At 36.7% G+C, this 24,499-nt stretch overlaps 2 protein-coding genes across 2 annotated transcripts in view; one reads left to right on the top strand and one right to left on the bottom strand.

Annotated features, from left to right (window-relative positions):
* Nucleotides 1-16,211, bottom strand: part of LOC124721472 (protein vav) — a 176,759-nt gene extending 160,548 nt beyond the window's left edge. The window contains exon 1 of the mRNA XM_047246467.1: nucleotides 15,867-16,211. Coding sequence (XP_047102423.1) covers nucleotides 15,867-16,088 — 222 coding nt within the window. The 5' untranslated portion in view covers nucleotides 16,089-16,211. The remainder of the gene's footprint in view (nucleotides 1-15,866) is intronic.
* A 240-nt stretch (nucleotides 16,212-16,451) lies between these two features.
* The window catches only part of LOC124723018 (spectrin alpha chain), a 125,191-nt gene continuing 117,143 nt past the window's right edge, over nucleotides 16,452-24,499 (top strand). The window contains 1 exon segment of the mRNA XM_047248193.1: nucleotides 16,452-16,544. The gene's annotated coding sequence lies outside the window, so the exon portion shown is untranslated.

The following is a 24,499-nucleotide window of genomic DNA, read 5'->3' as shown; positions in this document are numbered from 1 at the left end:
GATGACATAGAACCTGTCCAAGGATCTCAAGTCTGGGCCAGTACGCCAAATTATACACCATCATAAACAGGCTGACAGGTCTGAGGTGGATTGTGACACCACAGAGCTGGTTCCAGTATACGTACCCCAGTCGTCCTGTTCGATCACCATATTGTATTCCACGTCAGTCACCTTGAACTCTGGCGTTATTGTTAGACTGGTGCTGCTAGCATTCCAAGTCTCGGATTGTGAGTTTGTAGAGCCAGAGCCAGTATTACATGTCAGCCAGCTTTACAATGCACCATCTGGCATTTCCCTCCAACTATTATTTAGGACAACAGCCCTACTTCCGTAAGAAGCTCACTGGTGCAGTTGGTCTATTTTTTTGAAAATCACGCCAAAATTTGAATTTCCCACTATTTTATACATAGGGCAATTGGTCTTTGTCTGATGGAGGAGGGATATGGGTGGGGAAATAGCTCGACTTATCGATTACATCGTCAATGATGTCATCACTGAAACACACTGTACTTCAATGACTTGTATATCTACTCTCATCTATTAATCTTAGAGGTTTTGAAATCCACAACTCCTTTGCGGTACAACCTGCATCATTTCTACTGTAAAAGCTATGCACCTTTCTGCCAACACATTGATGTGTTGATTTTAGGTTATAAGTAAAAACACTGTTTTACAACTGAAAACGGATGACGCGAGTGATGATATACTGCACTTCAACTTGGTGAATCTACTGAGGTCATCGTTATTGCACAGTTAGACATTTTGTAATGCCCCTTTCACAATAACAGAGGAACTAGTAAAAGTCATTTAACTTAAGGGGTGCACTACAGGCTGAGACATGTTTTTGAAGACAAAAACATTTAACTTCTGAGAAAACTCATACGTGTAAAATGATGAGTATGACAAAGATGGTACCCCAAGTATAATTGGAGATAAGAATGGACCTGTCGCACTGAGCCACCAAGACAATGTTTTGGCCAGTTCCTTTCACATCACTGCATCATTCAACACCAGTCTCTGTGTGGAAAGTTTCTCAAAATGAACAGAATTATGATGCTAGTGGTTAAAACTGTAAACAAAGTGAGAGCATAGCTTGTAGAGCTGCCAGGCTTGGCCAGCTGCAAGGAGCTGATGGGCTTGGCTGTAAGCGATGGTGTAGGTGTCAACTCAGGAGCTCACATGCAGGTTAGCTTCTGTAGAAGTTGTTGTTGTGTTGCATGTGCTGTAGCAGCAGCAGCAGCAGCAGCATCGATACAGTCACAGGTGGTGAGGCCATACTGAATGAGACACATGATGTGATGAGAGAAAATAATAAAATCAGCAACTGACCGAAGGACTGCACAGAGGTCAGCTACACTAGGTGAGCACGCAAAGTACAAAAAAGACTAACAGTCAATGGTGGGATGAAATCCACTCCTCATTGCCAAGTTTTATGTTGTGGCTGAGAGAGCCACACCAATTAATATGCCCCAGGTAGAATGAATAATGAACTTTATTTACACTGGGAGAGTTCTTACTAGGGTGACATTGGTGCATCCTTATCAGTGGAGAGCAGTAGTGCTCGGTGGTGGCCCAAGAAAATGGAAGCTCGTAGCTGGTCAGAGGCATTTGTTCAAAACACTGACTAATCCAAGGCAGGTGCAAGGACTTGAAAGAAACACTTTCTTTCAGTAAAGCTTGAGTTTTGGGGGAAAAAACAACAACATTACTTAGATGAGGTGTTGTCAAACACTTCCCTTGTTTGAATAATAAGCTGAAAAATCACTCCTCATTGCAAACAAACAGTGACAATAATGCTGAAATTATTATTGCACTTTGGATAAAGTTTCAGGTACATTATTAGGATTTAAAAAATTGTACTTCTGGCGCACTTTACTGCATTGCTTTCTTGAACGTCAATGTAGAAGAATTTCGGACTTGCGTTATAAACCACTTTTAAGAAGACAGCCTTGGAGCAGGAATGGAGCTTAAATAGCAACAAACCCAAAGTGTTGATAAAGTTTGTGCTCTCTATTTCTAAATGTACCTGCACCCTTCTGTAAAAAAAAAAAAGTATGTGGTACTAGACTACTAAAAGTGAAAGTGTTGTTCATTTCTACCTGTGTTGTAAGACCTCTTTTACTAACATGAATGTGATTAAAATCAAATACATAAACAGGATTACAGATGGACACCTGAACAATTCCATTAAAGTGGTGGTGATTAACTACAGCCCCAACGTACAGCAGATAGTGATACAAAGTGACTACCATCCTTCTCACTGAAATACGAAAATAAAATATGTTTGTTCCTTGCTCCATGAGTTTTTATACTTGTATTTTGTAATGTAAGAAAGCATGCTAGAAATTGATTTTAAAAGATTTAATTCAATTCATCTGTAGTAGAACTAGGCAGTGATTCTTTCTGTGTGGTGACCCATGGCATTTTACCTTCACACTGGCCACAACATGTCCCAAATTGCATGAAATGAGAATATGACTGCTTTATATAGTCAATAACCATTTAAGTTTCAGAACAGTCGCTGGAGCATTTTACATGAACGAAACACTGGTTTCAGCCATAGTAGTTCACTGTGTAGTTTTGAATCAGCCTTAAGCAATTTAGGAGAATTCATCATTACAGAAAAAAGTATTCATTTCACAGGAGCATGGATTCAGAATAATAGCTGGAGCCCACCCAAGATCATCTTACATACATTTATTTAATGAACTAAGGGTATTTACAACAGCTTCACAATGTAGATATTCACTTATGAAATTTGTAATTATAACTCATCCCAATCCAAAAGTAATAGCGACAACACTAAGGAAAAGGCTCATCTTCACTATTCTGGATTAAATCTAACTTTGGCATAGAAAGAGGGGCACAATGCTGCCACAAAAGTCTTTGGTCCCTTACCCAATAGCATCAAAAGTATGACAGATAGCCAACCAGCATTTAAAAACAAATTAAAAGAACTTCTGAATGACAACTCCTTTCACTCAATAGATGAATTTTTAATTAGTAATTTTAGATTAATTAAAAAATTGAATTATGTCAAGGAAAGCAACTTTCTGTTAAACTCATAAGTTCCACATCATTACAAAGTGTTGTATTCATGACCCATGGAACAATTATTAATTAATCTAATGTAGAGGAACCATGTTGTTGACTATACAGGCATTCACACTGCTGTCTTCCTGAATGTATGCCACATATGGCATAAGTGACAAAGCAACTGATACAAAATTGTACGGGGAAACAGGCAGCAACACATGAAAACAAACCACAATGGCTAGTACAGACAAATGTTTATTCTAATTTTGAACTAATAAGGGCATTTGACGATCACCAATTCTAGAATTTGATAGATGGTACTCAAAGACGTGTAGGACTAAAATCGGTGCCTATTGCTAAAGAACATAATAATGCATACTTTCCTTAGTTGAATCTGAATATTTGCATTAAATAACAGTCCAAAGTATAACTCAATGACAAAACTACTGTTAATACTGTGGTCAAGGTCTCCATTTCTATCGCTACAAAGTGATGTTTTTTATAAGCATAATAAATCAGCAGTAATTTCCCCTTTATCCTTTTTGTATTGAAAGCAAAAACTGTTCCTTTTTACTTGAGAGGTGTATTATATCTTTATAGCATCTATTAAAGGAGTGCCCATTCACACCCTTGCTCGTATGCACAAGTAGGTTTGCTATTTTTGTCTCTAAAGTGCCTTTAGTTGGTCTGCAGTCCCAACTTTGTGAGGCATTTACCACAAGAAAAGCAATGTGAAAATACTGAAAATAACTGACATTTAATGAATAGTCCTCTGGTTGCAGAGAGCACTTTTCGCAATTAGACACGCAAATAGTTTCTCACCAGTCGGTGTCACAAGCTGACCGTGATGTCTGTAATGTCACTATGTGTAGAGAGACCTAACCCATATGTAACCGTCAAATTTTCTGAATTACATACCCAAAATTTGTATTAGCATACTCCACAGGATTCTACATCCAGGTTTATGGTATGTATCAAACAATACTGTAGTCTTTACAGCTACATGAAAAATATTTCCATTGTTGCGCTTGAAGTAATCTTCAACTGCGTGATTGTTCTTGCAGACAAAACAGTAGCTTGGAGACCCAACTGTTATAACCCAGTCTCATAGATGGCTTAGAGCCTCAAAGACGGCTTCAAAGAGCTTATATCACAGATGACACGAACAAGAACTTTCCTGACTTAAAAATAATAGCATTGGGTATTTAACAGAAGAGCTGTGAAGTTACTTTGATATTCCCCTTCCATGAATACTGCATAAAGTGAAGATTTTTGTTAAGAACTATAGAGATTAAAATATTTTGTTATCAAAAATGGGAAAATCTACAGTTAGTTAGTTTCATGTTCCATGGATCATTTTGCACAACAGATTGCAATGATGTGGAACGAGTCATAGATACTGTCTACAGGAAAATTAGAGAGACCTTTGGAGAAAAGAGAACAACTTGTATGAATATCAAGAGCTCAGATGGAAACCCGGTTCTAAGTAAAGAAGGGAAAGCAGAAAGGTGGAAGGAGTATATAGAGGGTCTATACAAGGGCGATGTACTTGAGGACAAGAAGAGGATGTAGATGAAGATGAAATGGGAGATAAGATACTGCGTGAAGATTTTGACAGAGCACTGAAAGACCTAAGTTGAAACAATGCCCCGGACGTAGACAACATTCCATTAGAACTACTGACAGCCTTGAGAGAGCCAGTCCTGACAAAACTCTACCATCTGTTGAGCAAGATGTATGAGACAGGCGAAATACCCTCCGACTTCAAGAAGAATATAATAATTCCAATCTCAAAGAAAGCAGGTGTTGACATATGTGAAAATTACCGAACTATCAGTTTAATAAGTCACGGCTGCAAAATACTAATGCAAATTCTTTACAGACGAATGGAAAAACTAGTAGAAGCCGACCTCGGGGAAGATCAGTTTGGATTCCATAGAAATGTTGGAACACATGAGGCAATACTGACCCTACGACTTATCTTAGAAGCTAGATTAAGGAAAGGCAAACCTACGTTTCTAGCATTTGTAGACTTAGAGAAAGCTTTTGACAATGTTGACTGGAATACTCTCTTTCAAATTCTGAAGGTGGCAGGGGTAAAATACAGGGAGCGAAAGGCTATTTACAATTTGTACAGAAACCAGATGGCAGTTATAAGAACCGGAGGACATGAAAGGGAAGCAGTGGTTGGGAAGGGAGTGAGATAGGGTTGTAGCCTCTCCCCGATGTTATTCAATCTGTGTATTGAGCAAGCAATAAAGGAAACAAAAGAAAAATTTGGAGTAGGTATTAAAATCCATGGAGAAGAAATAAAAACTTTGAGGTTCGCCGATGACATTGTAATTCTGTCAGAGACAGCAAAGGACTTGGAAGAGCAGTTGAACAGAATGGATAGTGTCTTGAAAGGAGGATATAAGATAAGCATCAACAAAAGCAAAATGAGGATAATGGAATGTAATCGAATGAAGTTGGGTGATGCTGAGGGAATCAGATTAGGAAACGAGACACTTCAAGAAGTGAAGGAGTTTTGTTATTTGGGGAGCAAAATAACTAATAATGGTTGCAGTAGAGAGGACATAAAATGTAGACTGGCAATGGCAAGGAAAGCGTTTCTGAAAATAAATTTGTTAACATCGAGTATAGATTTGTGTGTCAGGAAGTCGTTTCTGAAAGTATTTGTATGGAGTGTAGCCATGTATGGAAGTGAAACATGGACAATAAATAGTTTAGACAAGAAGAGAATAGAAGCTTTTGAAATGTGGTGCTACAGAAGAATGCTGAAGATTAGATGGGTAGATCACATAACTAATGAGGAGGTATTGAATAGGATTGGGGAGAAGAGAAGTTTGTGGCACAACTTGATTAGAAGAAGGGATCGGTTGGTAGGACATGTTCTGAGGCATCAAGGGATCACCAATTTAATATTGGAAGGCAGTGTGGAGAGTAAAAATTTTAGAGGGAGACCAAGAGATGAATACACCAAGCAAATTCAGAAGGATGTAGGTTGCAGTAGGTACTGGGAGATGAAGCAGCTTGCACAGGATAGAATAGCATGGAGAGCTGCATCAAACCAGTCTCAGGACTGAAGACCACCACAACAACAACAACAACAACAACAACAACAACAACAACATCACAAATTAATTTGTACATATGGTTACATTCTGATCATTTCCAAGTTTTTTCCTCAAAAAGAAAAAAGATATACAGAATTTGCGAGTTAGTAAGTGCTATCCACCACCTTTTACACATCACAGTAATAGAAATTTTTCTATGGAATAGAAAGAATTGTTAATTAGAAACTCCCTCAGTTTGTTTTCAAATTTTACTTTGCTATGCAGTAGCCTGAATGCCCAACCCCTTTAACAGATGTCTATAAGAGGACTGTGGGTGAATTAGGAAACTTTCTTGTTTAACAATGAGTTACCTCAGAACATTATTCAATATGACATTATTGACCGAAAATATGCAAAATATGTCAACTTACTGATTTGTACCCTCCCAAGTTTTGCACTGATTATAAGTGCAAATGTGGCTGAATTAAGTTGTTTTAGCAATTCCAAAATGTCATTTTCCAGTTTAAATTCTCATCAATATGGACACCTAAGACTTTTAAAGTCTCCACCCTATTTATAATTTCCTTGCCATCTATTACACTTATCACTGGTGTAGTATCCCTGGATGTGCAGAACTGAAAATGCTGTGTCCAAAAACTGAGGGGGAGAACATTTGCAGAAAACCAATCAATGGTATTTTTAAGGACACTGTTTCTCATTTCTTCTGTTTTTCTATGTATGCTTGGACTGATTAGAATGCTAGTGTCAACTGCAAAAAGAAATAATTTTGCTTGTTGTATATTATATGGAAGATCATTTACATAGATGAGAAACCATACTGGACCTTTGACTGAGCCTTGGGGGCCCCCACGCGTGATTTCTCCCCCATCAGAATTATGTCCCCAGACTGTTGTTGTTGTTGTTGTGGTCTTCAGTCCTGAGACTGGTTTGATGCAGCTCTCCATGCTACTCTATCCTGTGCAAGGTTTTTCATCTCCCCGTACCTACTGCAACCTACATCCTTCTGAATCTGCTTAGTGTATTCATCTCTTGGTCTCCCTCTACAATTTTTACCCTCCACGCTGCCCTCCAATACTAAATTGGTGATCCCTTGATGCCTCAGAACATGTCCTACCAACCGATCGCTTCTTCTGGTCAAGTTGTGCCACAAACTTCTCTTCTCCCCAATCCTATTCAATACTTCCTCATTAGTTATGTGATCTACCCATCTAATCTTCAGCATTCTTCTGTAGCACCACATTTCGAAAGCTTCTATTCTCTTCTTGTCCAAACTATTTATCGTCCATGTTTCACTTCCATACATGGCTACACTCCATACAAATACTTTCAGAAATGACTTCCTGACACTTAAATCAATACTGGATGTTAACAAATTTCTCTTCTTCAGAAACGCTTTCCTTGCCATTGCCAGCCTACATTTTATATCCTCTCTACTTCGACCATCATCAGTTATTTTGCTCCCCAAATAGCAAAACTCCTTTACTACTTTAAGTGCCTCATTTCCTAATCTAATTCCCTCAGCATCACCCGACTTAATTAGACTAAATTCCATTATCTTTGTTTTGCTTTTGTTGATGTTCATCTTATACCCTCCTTTCAAGACACTGTCCATTCCATTCAACTGCTCTTCCAAGTCCTTTGCTGTCTCTGACAGAATTACAATGTCATCAGCGAACCTCAAAGTTTTTATTCCTTCTCCATGAATTTTAATACCTACTCCGAATTTTTCTTTTGTTTCCTTTACTGCTTGCTCAATATACAGATTGAACAACATCGGGGAGAGGCTACAACCCTGTCTTACTCCCTTCCCAACCACTGCTTCCCTTTCATGTCCCTCGACTCTTATAACTGCCATCTGGTTTCTGTACAAATTGTAAATAGCCTTTCGCTCCCTGTATTTTACCCCTGCCACCTTCAGAATTTGAAAGAGAGTATTCCAGTCAACATTGTCAAAAGCTTTCTCTAAGTCTACAAATGCTAGAAACGTAGGTTTGCCTTTCCTTAATCTTTCTTCTAAGATAAGTCGTAAGGTCAGTATTGCCTCACGTGTTCCAGTGTTTCTACGGAATCCAAACTGATCTTCCCCGAGGTTGGCTTCTACTAGTTTTTCCATTCGTCTGTAAAGAATTCGTGTTAGTATTTTGCAGCTGTGACTTATTAAACTGATAGTTCGGTAATTTTCACATCTGTCAACACCCGCTTTCTTTGGGATTGGAATTATTATATTCTTCTTGAAGTCTGAGGGTATTTCGCCTGTTTCATACATCTTGCTCACCAGATGGTAGAGTTTTGTCAGGACTGGCTCTCCCACGGCCGTCAGTAGTTCCAATGGAATATTGTCTACTCCGGGGGCCTTGTTTCGACTCAGGTCTTTCAGTGCTCTGTCAAACTCTTCACGCAGTATCATATCTCCCATTTCATCTTCATCTACATCCTCTTCCATTTCCATAATATTGTCCTCAAGTACATCGCCCTTGTATAGACCCTCTATATACTCCTTCCACCTTTCTGCTTTCCCTTCTTTGCTTAGAACTGGGTTTCCATCTGAGCTCTTGATATTCATACAAGTCGTTCTCTTATCTCCAAAGGTCTCTTTAATTTTCCTGTAGGTGGCATCTATCTTACCCCTAGTGAGATAGGCCTCTACATCCTTACATTTGTCCTCTAGCCATCCCTGCTTAGCCATTTTGCACTTCCTGTCGATCTCATTTTTGAGACGTTTGTATTCCTTTTTGCCTGTTTCACTTACTGCATTTTTATATTTTCTCCTTTCATCAATTAAATTCAATATTTCTTCTGTTACCCAAGGATTTCTACTAGCCCTCGTCTTTTTACCTACTTGATCCTCTGCTGCCTTCACTACTTCATCCCTCAAAGCTACCCATTCTTCTTCTACTGTATTTATTTCCCCCATTCCTGTCAATTGCTCCCTTATGCTCTCCCTGAATCTCTGTACAACCTCTGGTTCTTTTAGTTTATCCAGGTCCCATCTCCTTAAATTCCCACCTTTTTGCAGTTTCTTCAGTTTTAATCTACAGGTCATAACCAATAGATTGTGGTCAGAGTCCACATCTGCCCCTGGAAATGTCTTACAATTTAAAACCTGGTTCCTAAATCTCTGTCTTACAATTATATAATCTATCTGATGCCTTTTAGTATCTCCAGGGTTCTTCCATGTATACAACCTTCTTTCACGAATCTGAAACCAAGTGTTAGTTATGATTATGTTGTGCTCTGTGCAAAATTCTACCAGGCGGCTTCCTCTTTCATTTCTGTCCCCCAATCCATATTCACCTACTACGTTTCCTTCTCTCCCTTTTCCTACACTCGAATTCCAGTCACCCATGACTATTAAATTTTCGTCTCCCTTCACAATCTGAATAATTTCTTTTATTTCATCATACATTTCTTCAATTTCTTCGTCATCTGCAGAGCTAGTTGGCATATAAACTTGTACTACTGTAGTAGGTGTGGGCTTCGTTTCTATCTTGGCCACAATAATGCGTTCACTACGCTGTTTGTAGTAGCTTACCCGCATTCCTATTTTCCTATTCATTATTAAACCTACTCCTGCATTACCCCTATTTGATTTTGTGTTTATAACCCTGTAGTCACCTGACCAGAAGTCTTGTTCCTCCTGCCACCGAACTTCACTAATTCCCACTATATCTAACTTCAACCTATCCATTTCCCTTTTTAAATTTTCTAACCTACCTGCCCGATTAAGGGATCTGACATTCCACGCTCCGATCCGTAGCACGCCAGTTTTCTTTCTCCTGATAACGACATCCTCTTGAGTAGTCCCCGCCCGGAGATCCAAATGGGGGACTATTTTACCTCCGGAATATTTTACCCAAGAGGACGCCATCATCATGTAATCATACAGTAAAGCTGCATGCCCTCGGGAAAAATTACGGCTGTAGTTTCCCCTTGCTTTCAGCCGTTCGCAGTACCAGCTATATTGGTTGAATTACTAAGAACAACTTTCTGCATTTTTTAGTTAGATATGACATTATCCATTGGTTGGCTATACCACCAATCCCATAAGACTTCAATTCATCTAGGAGAATACTGTATTCACACAGTCAAATGTCTTAGATCAGATGCAGAAAATACCAACTGGTTTCTATTTCATTACTTCATACTTATAAAATCTGGTGAGTGAACATGAAAATGACGTTCTGAATACAGAAACCTTTTTGAAACGCAAACTTTGATTTGCTGAGGATGTTTTTGTTGCTATTCTACAGTACATTACATTCTGAAAAATTTTGAGAAAGGACATCAGCAATGAACAGGTCACTAGGTATCAGAACAAGTAAAAATCCTGTATTCATTGTGTTCTACAAAAATGATGGCATTATATTAAGCAAAGCTATTGAAGGCAGACACATGAACACCATGACAGAAATTCGTAACACTCATAAGAGAACCATATAGCACATAGTCAAATGAGAGAAAGAAAGAACAACCAACTCGCACCCAATATAGTATCGCCATTCATATGCATGGCCATACCGTGACTGATAATTAACAAGTTGACATTTTTAATGATCATTTACCCAAGGCAGCACACAAAATGTGGTCCAATAGTGCAACTAGACAAGTACAGAGGTACACTGGACATAATACTATAAACAATTAGAAATAGAACCAAAGTTATTTTCTGAAACTAAGATCAGATATTGATTAAATCTGAACAGTTGTCAAAAACAAAAATGATGTGGTGCAGATGGAATTTTGAACAGAGTTTCTGAAGAGCTGTTTTAACTTAATAAATCATGCCACTGACAGACTTAGAACTTTTAGGTGCTGCAATCTGTATTTCTTTGCTGTTATTGCAAAATAAACATTCTTGTGATTTTGGTACACCTTCTGTTTCTTTTTTCAGAGTCAGTATCTTTCATAGCTTTTTTTTTTTATTTATTTCTAGTGCACTTTAAACTCTCTTACAATAGCTTTAGTTCATCCTATTTTCCAGACCCATTGTTGAATGTTTGAGCTTTGGCCTGAACGAATTTCTCATGGAAGACATGTATCCAAAACTTTGTACAGCTTTAAAAATAGTAAAAGAAACAGATTTGCGTCACTGAACCTCTAATGGGCTGTTACATGAAAGAGTTATACTGAAGATTTGCGTTATCGAATTGGAAATAAATGCTCTTCACAATCAACAATGAGCTTCAAAAATTGGCATTCTTTCTCTGACAGACTTGCATGTTTCTTCTGCTCTCTATTTGGTAAAATATTGTTAAGTGCCCTTGAGTTACTTAGGACGAAATTTTAGTGTCTTCATATGACAGCATGCATGCATACATACAGACATACTGGGGATCTTCAAACTCATTGATCACCCTGTTTGGCATCTGTGACCCTAAAAGCTTTTCTAGTTTCTCCTTGTCATCCTCCTCTCATCTAAATCATTTGCCCGTAAAGAGGCAAAAGGTATTTGTGAGTATTATTAACTTTCTAGCAATTTATTTTCATTGGAAAAATTATTGTTTACACATCAGCTGTTGATATAACAGAACTGAAACTGGTACCACAACACTTTGTGCCAAATCGCTTTGGTGCTTGACATGTTGTGATGAAAGAAATAGAATTTGATAAATGCAAACCACTATTATCACTTCATCATCAGTAACAGCCCAAAATAAATTTGTAAAAAATATTATAAAAGAAAACTGATGAAATATTAATTAAAACTGTTAATAAATCAATTAAATAAAAAATACATGCTAATCTCTACTTTTTATGTGAGTAAAATTCAGAACTCACAAAAATTCCTCGAAAGAAAACTATGTATGTCAATTCTGACAATGGTCACCGCGCTGACTGTTTTTAGGGTGTCCACCTTGTGACCTCTCAACAGGCAGGTGCAGTTTGAGGTTCAGTGGGTCACAAACAGCAGTAAGTATAGACTATGCAGCTTGTGGTGCTCATCTGCAGGTTTAATTATTCTTTTCTTTCCAGCAAAGATCCCAAACTTTAAATGAGTGTCATGAGAATAGATGGTATTGTTAAATGGCTTAGCACTGGCAGTGTTCAAGGTGACAGATCAGTTGTAAGGTGCAACATTTGCACATCTTAGTTGTTATTGATAAAAAGCACCAACAGAATCATGTTCAGCAGCATATGGAAAGCACAGAACATGTCACGAATAAGGAACTACAACATGGTAACAGTACTGTGAGAGCAGTTTACTGGAGAAACACTGGCATTTTCAAGATCGAAAAGTAGGTGATTTTTTTTATGAAACAGTGGCAGCATTTCTAGCATGTTGTATCATATCTAGGCAAATACGCAGTCTGTTTCCAATGAGTGTATTTTAAAAGAGTTATAGTTTCACCTCTATATGACAAAAAAGTATCACAAGTCAGATAAACATTAGTTGATGACCCCAGTATGTTTCATTCTAGATGAAATTACTGACAGACAGAAAAGATCGATGTGTATGGATATTTTAGTCAGTAGGACCTCTGCATGGAGATCAAGCTGCTTTTGTTAACTTTTTACCTTGAGAAAACTGACAATGCTACCATAATGAAAAGTTTCAACAATGCAAGTTGGAGTTGTGACCTCAAAGAATAGCTAGCACTCACACAGAAAGCTAGTATTTACAATTGCAAGTCCATGTTCTGCAACTTAAAATGAGTAAGCTGTTTTGTGCACACTACTCATCGAGTTTTTGAGAAATAAAATTACGAATACTCATCTACGAATCAATTTCATATCTTGCCTTAAGGAATTGTGAAAAAAAGCTCCTGCCAGTATGAAGATGTATATTCTAACTGCTTTTACCATATTTCCTCATTATTAGTAGATGGGGTACATTGTTAAAAGTTGCAGCATTTACATATAATAAATTTCAAGTATTACACAGATCTTTACATATTTTCTTCGATTATATCAAAGGTTAAAAAATTATTGTGTAAAGAAGAACTATGAGATGAACTTTATATCATACATGACCCCTCCTCCTGACAATAACCATGACACATTTGGAGGAACACACGGTGCACTATTCTGGCATACGGGAGGATGCGTTTGAAGGAGTCAAAGAACAGAAGTTGGACCAAAACTGATGTGGTGCTGAACAGGAATACTGATTATCATTTTAAAACAAAATATGCACATATTGTGTCTGTTGATGTAGAATGCCCCTTTCTGTTTACAAATATCTAGGTCACTGAGTGCAAAAAGTGGGACATTTGTGATTTAATGATTTGCATATGCATATTTTAATAAATGCTCACATTTGAAATTGGTACTTTCTTTACCATATTTTTCACCTTAAATATCACGCCTTTTTGCAAACAGCTTTTCACATTTTAGTAGTAAAGATCCTAGGTATAATCATTAGTGACACATTTAATCTCATTACTGGCACATGGAATTTTGTTAAGACATACAGTATGAGTTACACAACTGTTAAACATCCTTAAGGGAAAGTTAGGCTATCAAAACATATTGTTTTAGAGCTTACTTTCAGCTACAACAATAATTATTGATTATTCTAACACTCAGTACTTAACACTAAGGTTGTGCAGTGTCAACATCAAAGATTACACCACACAAAAGGCAGACACTGTGAAAATTGCAAATAATGAAAGCAGCAATTGAAAGTGGTGATTCATGGAAACAGACTGACATCGTATTGTAGGGTTACAACCTTCTAAAGCAAAATAGCATTCCATTATGACCTTCTAGATGTTATAATCATCAGGACACTTTCTGAGGTTTTATCATATTTATATTGTACACAGTAAAATAATGTAAAAACATTTCTTATTAGCATAGTTACTTTACCTAAACCACAGGAAAATCTAGTAAAAGACACTACAATTACACATTTTTTGATTTATAACTTCTAATTGTATTAATTTTTGTATTTATCAGTAATCCATGTTCCCTACTTTTGAAAGGTATTCTTACTCATTAATATGCAAGATCCAGAAATTAAACACTATACCTTTGAACGCTTAAAGGACACACTATCCAGCTATGGCAAGAAAAAATGGATTGAAGAAGACACAGTTGCGATATTGCCCCCCAAAAATATCATAAAATTTTGGCCAACTTTGCAGATGCATATCTTTTCATTTGGGAATCCAGAACTAATTAAATTTGATTGATATATAGACATCATAGGTAGGAATAGCCATCTGAAGTTTTGGCATGATTGGCTTATATGAAAAGTAGCAGTGTTCAGTCAAACCATGGCTCTCAGAATAGTGCAACGAATTCTTTAGCCACTTTAGAGGCTTGTATCTATATTTAGGTATGGCTAAATCCCTAATCTTTGCCACGATGTGATTCAGCATAAAAAGTTGTCTATGTATATTAAAAATGACCAAATGTTTGCTAAACGTTTAAAAAAGCCTAGCAACGTTGACACATTTTCACCTTCGTACAGGGTGTGGAGGTGAGTAGCCTCTCTTTAAAATCCCTTAAGAATTCAACCACTGAGGATACTGGTCTGAAATTTGGTATATAACATTCAAAGACCATGTAGAATTTTCACACCAAATTTCATTAGATTTGGAGATGGTCAAGTCGGAACACTTTTTAATATTGGTCCCTTTGCTGTGGAATGACCCATAAGTAATTATTGGTCTATTTCCTAACAGTGATTGCTTTATTCAATAAGGTAATATACTTACCAGCCAAATCACATAGAGGTAAAAAATGAAATTTCTGTAGCACACTATATACAGTTTAGTATATGAAATTATTACTCAAAAGAGGACGTAATTCACAGTCCATTTTACACAAATCATACCTATGAAAATTTTATAACATAGAAACAGACACTGAACAATATTTTCTACCAGGGAATGGAACTGAAACAATATGAATATAATAAATGTTAAATGTTATAATGTAGAAATACAAACAGAACATTAATTCTTATGACAATATGGAATTGAAACAATAATAATGTAATAAATGTTATAATGCAGAAATATACACAGTACCCTATTTTCTACCAGAGAATGGAATTCAAACAATAGGGATAAACAGCGTATCAAGTATGTTTTCATCAACTTGTTTATAAGTATGCATGCATAAAAAAACGCATTGCACAAACACATGAACCCTTTGTTATCTTAACATGTTGTTTAGAATATGGGTATATGCATGAAGTAACTGACGTTTTAACTTGTTTCGTTCTCTGTATTAAGATGATATGACAAATGCAACAGTGTAAGCGGTTTGTGGGCGAATAAAGTAACTTATAAATGATATGCTGTAAACAATAGGCAGATTACCCATGGACTAAAGGAACCAAAACACAATTTCTACCATTTTTCATGGACTAAAGGAACCAAAATACAATTTCTACCATTTTAATGGTAAACACTGGGTACTTAGTATATATTTGAAACAATTGTTGAGGCACTGAATGACTGTTAAAACTGCTTGGCTCGGTTACAAAAAGTTGGCTTCTCTCGTTCTGATGATCATAAGATTCTATAAGCAGACGTAGAAGATCCGGGGCCCGATGAAATACTTCCTTACCAATATGACAGTGAAGCTTAAGTAATGTGACGCATTGAGGAATATAAAAGTCTATGGATGATGAAACGTTTCGGGACGCAATACATCGAAGAATACTACAGTGAAAGTCCTGCATGTACTGTATATGATAGTTTACAATCACTATTATTTACGCAATGCCTTATATATGTATTTTCCTTTATGCTTATTAACATAATATTGTTGTTTCAAAACAAAACATGCTAATCTCACCTGTGCCATCTGAGGCTTCCGGTTAACATCTTTAATATCAATGCATCCTGGCTCCAGTGTATTGAGCAAATTACACAGAAGGACACCATCCCTAAGTGTGTATGCTAAATCGTGTACAGAAGCGTCTAACCAATTCGTTTTATGATCAGGTCTTAAGACATCGCACCTCACCAACCACTTTGAACACTCTTTCCACGGCTCGTTAGATGTTTGTACTGCCATTTTCTACACTCAATTTATTGTATGGCACTACAATTGTTTTCACATTGCTTATTGCCTCCTATAGCCGATATATTTTGCATATAAACACAACTAACAACACATTATATGACATTTCCACCCCAAGCAAAGATAACACAGTAGACAGTATACTCGCTGCTAAACATATACATAAACATTACCCCTAGTAAAGGAGGCGACTTACTTTGCAAATAACATGTTTATATTTTATTCAGCTATATGGCTACTATGCTATTTTATTTCGTAGTTTAATCACACGTTCATTTTCTTCGATTTTAATATCGTACATATTGCCTTCAGTGGTGATCGATATAGTTAAGTGGTGATGTCACTCTCTGACGTTATCTCTCACTTGAGTGGAGAAGTGTCGAGTGTGGTTTGTGTTAATGTGATTCGAACCTGGAAATTAGTGAAATTATTTGGGATATCTGGTGTCTGGTATGTACGTTTCGCATATTTATGTATATATTGTGGGTGTATACGTATTAAAATTGTAGAGAAATGAGTAATTCCAATATTATTAGTGTATAGATGCTCACTAACTGCCACACCCATGGGTAAAAGGGCGTATTGTACCTAACAGTGCCATGAAAAATTCGTTAATAATAAAGTTTTATGCACTAGTTCTTTATATCATACAGCATAAAAGTCGTTTTCAGGCGTAAATATGAGTGATTCGCTGCAGAATTTCAACTAGCTTTAACCAGTAAATGAGTTAATTTCCGCAAAATTGTTTGTTGTTAACTATGTACTTTTCAGTTTATTGGTACAGTATACAGAAGTTCGTAGTTCTCAGTAATGAAGAGTTTAGAATAATAGTAGTTATGCGGTTCGCACGGTCCATGTAAAATCTATAACAGCCCATCCTAATATGTATTTATTCTGTGGCAAGCGCATCCGCATGTATCGACTTGCATAAAAACAGCAATGCAGTAGTCTTACGGCTGCACCACACCCACCTCGCCAATCAATGCTCCGTGCTTGGTCACATGACAGGCATTGGGGTTCCTTTTAAAACAGAAGTTTGAAGTTTGGTAGCCACCAGAAAGGGTTGTTGGTAGCATTGTAGAGGTGAGCAAATTTTCTTGTGTTTTCGACGTACTTCACAAGATTAACTCCTTACATTTCATATTGGGGTCCTGGCTAAGTGACATTTCCGCTATTTCTACGATTTGTGGGGTAATATACCAAAATTGTACTTGGGGGATAACATTTACTTTTAAACTAGTTTATCATCTTAACCTTGTTACATATATTGCCATCTTTGCGTTAATACTAGTTAAATATTTATGTAGAAGATATTTATTTATTTTCTATGTGTTTAGTGTGAACGAATAAATGAATAAGGCAAAGGAGAAAAGAAACAGTTTTACATTTCGCTATTTGTTCATCCACTTCTGCGTAATGGTAAAGTCCACCTTTGTTGAGAACCTTCAAAATATCACTCAAACTATGATTCTGTATTTGATACCCATTTGCTCACACTGTTTCCGTTTTCACATTTTAAGGAGATGGTCAGTCATGTGCAACTTTGTGTATGTGAAACAAATGATTGCATTGTAGTTTTCATTTAACATTTCATTTTGAACTGCCTCAATGATATGATGGGTGATCTTGATATGATGACCAAAACTGTGGCAGTCAAGTAAACCTTTGTGATAATGACAAGTGTACTAATGCGATTTTTTTCTCGAACAAATATTAATTTACAATCAATTGTAAAAGGTTTTGTGTCACATGTGTAACTATGACAGGCAGTGCCACATGTTAGATTTTGATACACATGAACAGGCTATGGATGAGTAACTGTAGTATATAAAGGGAATGATGAATATTGAAACTAAACAATTGCTTTAATTAACATTCCTTTGTATATAATGCTGTCAGAAGTGTAAGCAGCTTCAGCATGAATTTTTGTTCTTTGTGCACGTCTACTATGAGTCAGCTAATGTTATAGTCTTTTGCTTGAATACATAGTGGTCACATATTGGCCAAAATTGAAGGTAAGCAATCAGTTTGTCTGTTCTGTTGGTTTTCATTGATTGTCAAGTGAAGGGGTGTGGTCAATAAAGGAGAAAGATTGATTGTCTTTCTGATTTCTACTGAACCTCGACTAATACTGTTGTGTGCATGATCCATATTCATGTCTGATAGTAAATGGCATTAAGTGATGCAAAAAAAGCAAATGTGACAGTGATAACTCCAAAAGTCAGTTACGTCTGTCTGTCTGGAGAAAATGTGGGTGCTTTGCATGATTTTATCCCAATATTATGTACCAACATACACAAAATATTTCCTGAAAAGAGTATGAACAGGTGAAATGTAGCCTTTTGGAGCCTGTTATATGTCTTGTTGTGTGTAATGTACTAGAAAATAGTATTATGTTGGTGACACTCGTTTGGATACATGTTATTAACTTAGTATTATCATTCAGATCAGAAGTGTGGAATGCTGTTAAGGTGATTTAGTACTTTTTGAAAACTAATAAAGGGACTCAATGTGTCATGAGGATTTGTTAACAGCTGTAGAAGAGACACGTGGAGGGGAAGGTGACACCACCACCCCCCCCCCCTTACCCTTTCTACTATGATCTGCTGTAATCAACAGATACACTACATTTGACTAGCCAACCAGTATGGCTTTACTGATTAGTGTACCATAAGGACTCGATGTTGTACAAGGATAGCAGTTTCAGTAGAGTGCTCGTACCAACAAGTACGAAGTGCTGTCTAAGACTGACAGTTAATTTGAGACAGTGTGACACACTTCTCCTGTTGGGATGCCTTCAAAATCCTTTTCCAGGTTATAGTAAATACAGAGGGAGCTATTAATGTTTTGTGGTTTGACTATGAGAAATAATGACTAACTCCTAGAGAAACAGTATCAAGTGATAGGAGGGACAAATATGTGATTATACCCAGGAAACTCACCGTGCGATGAAAAGCCCATCTCAGCAGCAGTTGAACACGTCTACATAAAAGTATTGTGTAATATTATTTAACCTGATTGGTTGGAATGGGGCTGTGTGCGTGTGTGTGTGTGTGTGTGTGTGTGAAATTCATCTGCTTTGCCAATTTGCATCCAAACTGTCACCTTTTTTACAACAGATAGACCATGACCTTCAGATACATTTGTCCAACCATCATTTAAAAACACAAGTTTGCCTCTATGACATATTTGATGTTTGTTATAGGTCAGCCTGTCACCACAATATTTTCAAAAGTTCTTGTTGTTGGCCATAGCAACTTGCAGCCACAGTGCTTGTTTATTGCCCTTGGCATCTCTGGTCAAAGCAAAATTCCGCATCACAGATTTCAGTACACCCCATTCGTACAACCAATGTTAAATTGTGGCCAATGTCAGAACAAATAATTCCAAAAGTAAAAATTGCTGTGTAGCTAATGGTGTTATGATGAAGCATACGGTCTGCATCAGTTTTCTAGAACTGACCAAAGACTTCTGGTTCTGAGTCAAGTGAAAGGCTGGAGACAGAAACAGTTACGGAAAAACCTAGGACTTCATAAATTTGTGACATAGGGCAATAAGTTTGACTTTGTCTAAATGTCTAAGGCTGACTAGCACTGCAATTGAATGTGTGTGGAGTCTACCCAGTAATGTTTTTCATCAAGTGACTGTGCATTCAGTAGGGATAAATTAAGATGTGAATAGTTCCAAATTATTTGTAATGATCTCCCCCCCCCCCCCCTCTAGTGCTTTCAATGGGTGAAAATGTTAACACATAAGTGATTAACTATGGAAGCATTTACAGAAAGTTTGAACCAATTTTAGTAAGCAATCCAGCTTCTGTAATAACGAGAAAGTTAACTAAAACCAGAAATTAATAGTTGGGAGATATACAGGACTAACCTAAATATTTATCAAAGACACAGTGTATATGGAATGGGAGGTGATTTATTTGTAGCAGTAAGCATTAATTTCATACCAACATAGTTGAATCTCTGTGCAGAGCCACCTAGACAGGGTTAACTAGCAAGCATAGGCTAAAGGTTGTGTAATTGACTCCTACTGTTCACCAGACTCATCTGCGGCAACAACTGCAAACTTTATAGAATACCTGAGTTTGCTATTATGTATTGGAGGAAGTAGTAAAAAAATTCTGAGAAAACTATAACCTTTGACCATTGTTTGGAATCAACAAAGCAACTATTTGTCAGCTTTACATGACCACTGTGGAAATTATAACGTTGTATAATAGTGCATATTTAAACTATCAAAGTATTGTTGCAATACAGGCTTTTGGTTGGGGATGCTCTTATTAGTAATACATTCAAACATATTAAAAAGTTGAAAATTCCAAAATGCAGTGAGAAAACAGAGTTTCAGAGGGAATGCATGATGTATAAAAAGACATAGATAATTGCTATTACACATTTGTTGGTGCCATCAGCTCACAACTGAGCAATCACCATGAAATCTATAACTTAGAACTCAGCCAGTGCTACTGTTCAGTCTGTCACCACAACCTTCATAAATAAAGTACTCTGTGATGTTATTTTTCAAAACGGAAAGGCAGTATTATGAACTTCAACAATACCTTGTTTGCCAGCAGTGCCATAGTTTATTTCAGCCACCCAGCTATGGATTTAGAAGGTAACAGTTTTATAACTAATGTGTGGGATAAATTTTTTTGCAAAACTGTCCCAATACCTTCATTTAAAAGTTACTTAAAATAGCAAGTTAATCAATCTGCCTCTGATTTTAGATTTGTTGGTGATAAAACAGGCATACTGTAATCGGTAATAAGAGTGTAGTTGTGACAGCAATAAGCTACAGAGGGCCACAAAAGCAGAATAATCAGTGTTTTCATTAAAATAGATTAGGAAGTCATTCCCAGGCAACAGCTATAATAATTTAATTTAGGCAGCAATAGGATCAAATTAAACAGTAATTATGAGTATACCAAGCTGAAAAATTAAAGATGGTACTATCTCAAGAACTTTAAGAAGTTAATGTGGAAAGACTGCCGTTAGCAGGAAAATTGGTGGACAGCACACAGTGATAACTTCTTTGTTTTATGTATAGTAAACTTACGGAAAATATTAAATATGTCATAGTGAATATTGCTCACCAACAAATTCCTCTGCGGAGATGTTACAAATCTAGAGAAAATAACAATTTAGTGTATGTTACATCTACAATATGCAGCAATATAAGATGTTAAAGTGATCCTGTTAATGATGTGTTGTGGAAATAGCTCGACAATGGCCATGAAGCCGAAATAACATCTTAATAAGTTGTCTTCACCATACATATAATGCCCTTACAAGACATTTATAATGCTGCAGGCTCAGAAAAATTTAAAATAACTCCTTTCTTTATTTTCCCTGGTGTTTATTCCATATAGCATGGGTCAGCTTTTCAGGATTTGGCATATTTTATTATTTAATATCTGCTGAGATGCAGTTCCTAGTGACAGAATTGCAAAGGTAACCTAAAAGGGGGAAACTGCAGTTGCCATCTGTCTGTGAATTGGCTATTAACATATTTTAACTGCTGGTGTAATATATTCTCTGAAGCAGAGGGACTAGCCTAAATGAACGTGAGAAAAACACCTAAGCACCATACTCAAACTGGCTGATGTATCAGCCTGTTGTCATTAAATGTGCCACCCAGGTTTGATCCACATCCCTATCTCAAAAGCTAGCACGTTGTGCATTAGGATATATTAACAGGTCACACACATTGGTAATGCAGAGGCCAAAATGGGCAATAAGAAAATGAAAACCAAAATGTTGAATTTTCTCTTAGCCTTTTCACAATTGAAAACAGGTAGGGTACCTCCATTTATTTGCCAAATTGCTGCAGTATGAACAGTGTAGATATAAGTAATTGTTAACTATGATTTACTCCGGATCCTATAAGCAGGAAGCTGTTACCACCAGTTGAAGGTCACTGGTAATGTACGGTGCATTGAAACTTGCTTTACTGTCATTCTGCTGTGGTCAGTGCACTACCATTGGCATTATTTTTTCTTTAATGGTGGTTGTGGTAACTAATATGTAGCATAGCCTGAGGACTAGGTTAGACAGGATGGGAGAGTTTTGTTGTGTTTTGGTGAAGGTAATGAATGTTTCATGACAATTGTTGATTGCACGTCCCATGGGTACATGTATGTCCCCAAAGAAAAACCCCTTTTCCCCTACTGTGGTCTGATATTTTTAATAAGTTTGAAAAATGTGTTTTGACAAATATTTATTCAGTGTAGTTCACAGTGACCAAGCTAGGTGGCATAGTATTTTAATATGCTGGACTTCCATCTTGCTGGATGATCAGGATTCAAATCCTTGCATTCTGTCCAGATTTATTTTTTCCATAATTCCCCTAAGTTACATATGACAAATGCCAGCAGGAGTCCTTTGAGATTAACATGGTTAATTCCCTTCCATATCCTCCTCCATTTTATGCTTGTGCTCTGTTTTCAGTGACTTAATTGTGAATGGAATTTTAAATCTTTGTGCCATTGTGTTTTATTCTATAGACATTGCCAATATGCTGTGTAAACTAGTACTATCTGTTGCAGAATAAGCCTTGGTAATTGTGCAGTTTTGCTGGATTGCCACCTAAAAGTGCTGTTATTGGACTTATCCTTAAAATGAACAGCCAGAAGCTTCTTTTTAAGTTCAAAATTGAAAGTTTCCCTATCTTTAATCATGTTTCTAGGATTCTACTGGGGATGACGATGGTCTCGTACAGTCTCTAATGATGTCTACACACAGGTAGTTAGTACAGACGTATGTGGATTGTAATAGTTCTTATTTCTTTGAAAAGTAAAACCTTAACAGTACAGTGTAAGTGAACATGTTGCTTCACACACAGTTATGTAGAAAAAGTCACAAAGCTGTTGTTAGTCACAAACATTGTTCAAATTATCGAATATAAGTTTTGATGGTCTGTTGCTCATTATTATATATAAAAAAAAAATTCTCTCAGCTTGGTGTACACGAACGGAAATGCTATTCAAAAAAGTCCTGAGGCTGGTCTAAAGAATAGACTAGCTACACCAGCGGAAGGCTATGAGCGAAATGAATACAGGGTGATTCTAAAAGAATACCACAACTTTAGGAATTTAAAACTCTTTAAACAATATTTTAGTTATGTCACATGTAGTATAATCAGTTTGTGTGGTTTGGACGTTGTACTTTCCAGACACAGTAAACTGTCTCATCAGTCAGGAGTGAGTGAATAGAGAAACAAGACTTTTGTTCGTTTCAAATTTGAATTGTTTTTCAGCAGTGTGCTGCTTCAGTTAATGTACAGTGGATACAAAACTTAAAGTGCAAAGTGTGTACTTTGTGCCATAGATTGGTGTGTTTGGGAGTTAGTGTTTACAGCAGACAGAGGAAGATCAAAGAACAATATAAAAGAATTTGTACCTTTTAGGTACAGTGCTATAGTATAATCAGTTTAGCACATCATTTATGTTGCTGATCAAAGAATAATAAGGAAAATGAGGGTTGTGTTACTTGACAGTTAGCTTGGCTTTAAGAAAGATAAAGGACTCGGAGGGCTAGTTCAGACAATCTACTTGATGATGGAAGAAAGTATTCAACAATGTAAAATGATTTATGGTGTTTGAAATGATCACAAAAATAGAAACGGACTATTGGGAAAAATGGGTAGTATACAACATATAGAAGAAACAAGAGGGAACAATAAATATGAAGACCCAGACACACATGTTCGCAGTAAGAAGAGTGTAAGACTACACTGAAGTTTCTCTGTTGCACTATTTAGCCTGTGTATTGAAGAAATAATGTAGGTATAAAAAGTTTTTGAAAAGGACTAAAATACTCGGCAAGAAATGATATTAATATTATTCAGTGTCTGTATTCCTACCCTGTGCAGAAAGGAAAATGAGGTACAGATCCTGTTGAATGGAATGAGCAGTCTAGTGAGCACAGTGTGTTAAAAGTAAACAAACGAAAGAAGAAAAATTGGGTAGCAGTACAAACGAGATTAGTGACTAGCTTAATATTGGAAATAGGAACAACTTTATAGACAAAATGTACTTCTGCTACCTTAGAAACAAGAAATGTATGATAGGTGAAGCAGGGAGACCAGAAGCAAACTAGCATAATCAAAGAAATGTACAGGGTGTTTTAACTTGGAAAGATCAAATATCTCAAAAGTATGCATTGTACGATAAAGGTTCTATACGAAAAGTTAATATATTCAAAGGGGACATGCATCTGTGCTAAAACTGCCTTCCCCCCAAATTTTCATTTTTGAACCCCCCCCCCCATTTTTATTGGAGATTGGGATTCTACATCAAAATATGCCTATGGTTTATCCGAACCATTTCTTCCCTTCGAGATAGGTGGCGCTGTGGTCGACGAATTTTGTTTTTTCCTTTGCAATTGATTTTGTCAAGT

The sequence above is a fragment of the Schistocerca piceifrons genome, chromosome X, assembly GCF_021461385.2.
Source record: "Schistocerca piceifrons isolate TAMUIC-IGC-003096 chromosome X, iqSchPice1.1, whole genome shotgun sequence".
Lineage (NCBI taxonomy): Eukaryota > Metazoa > Arthropoda > Insecta > Orthoptera > Acrididae > Schistocerca > Schistocerca piceifrons.
This window is presented reverse-complemented; position numbering and strand designations above follow the sequence as displayed.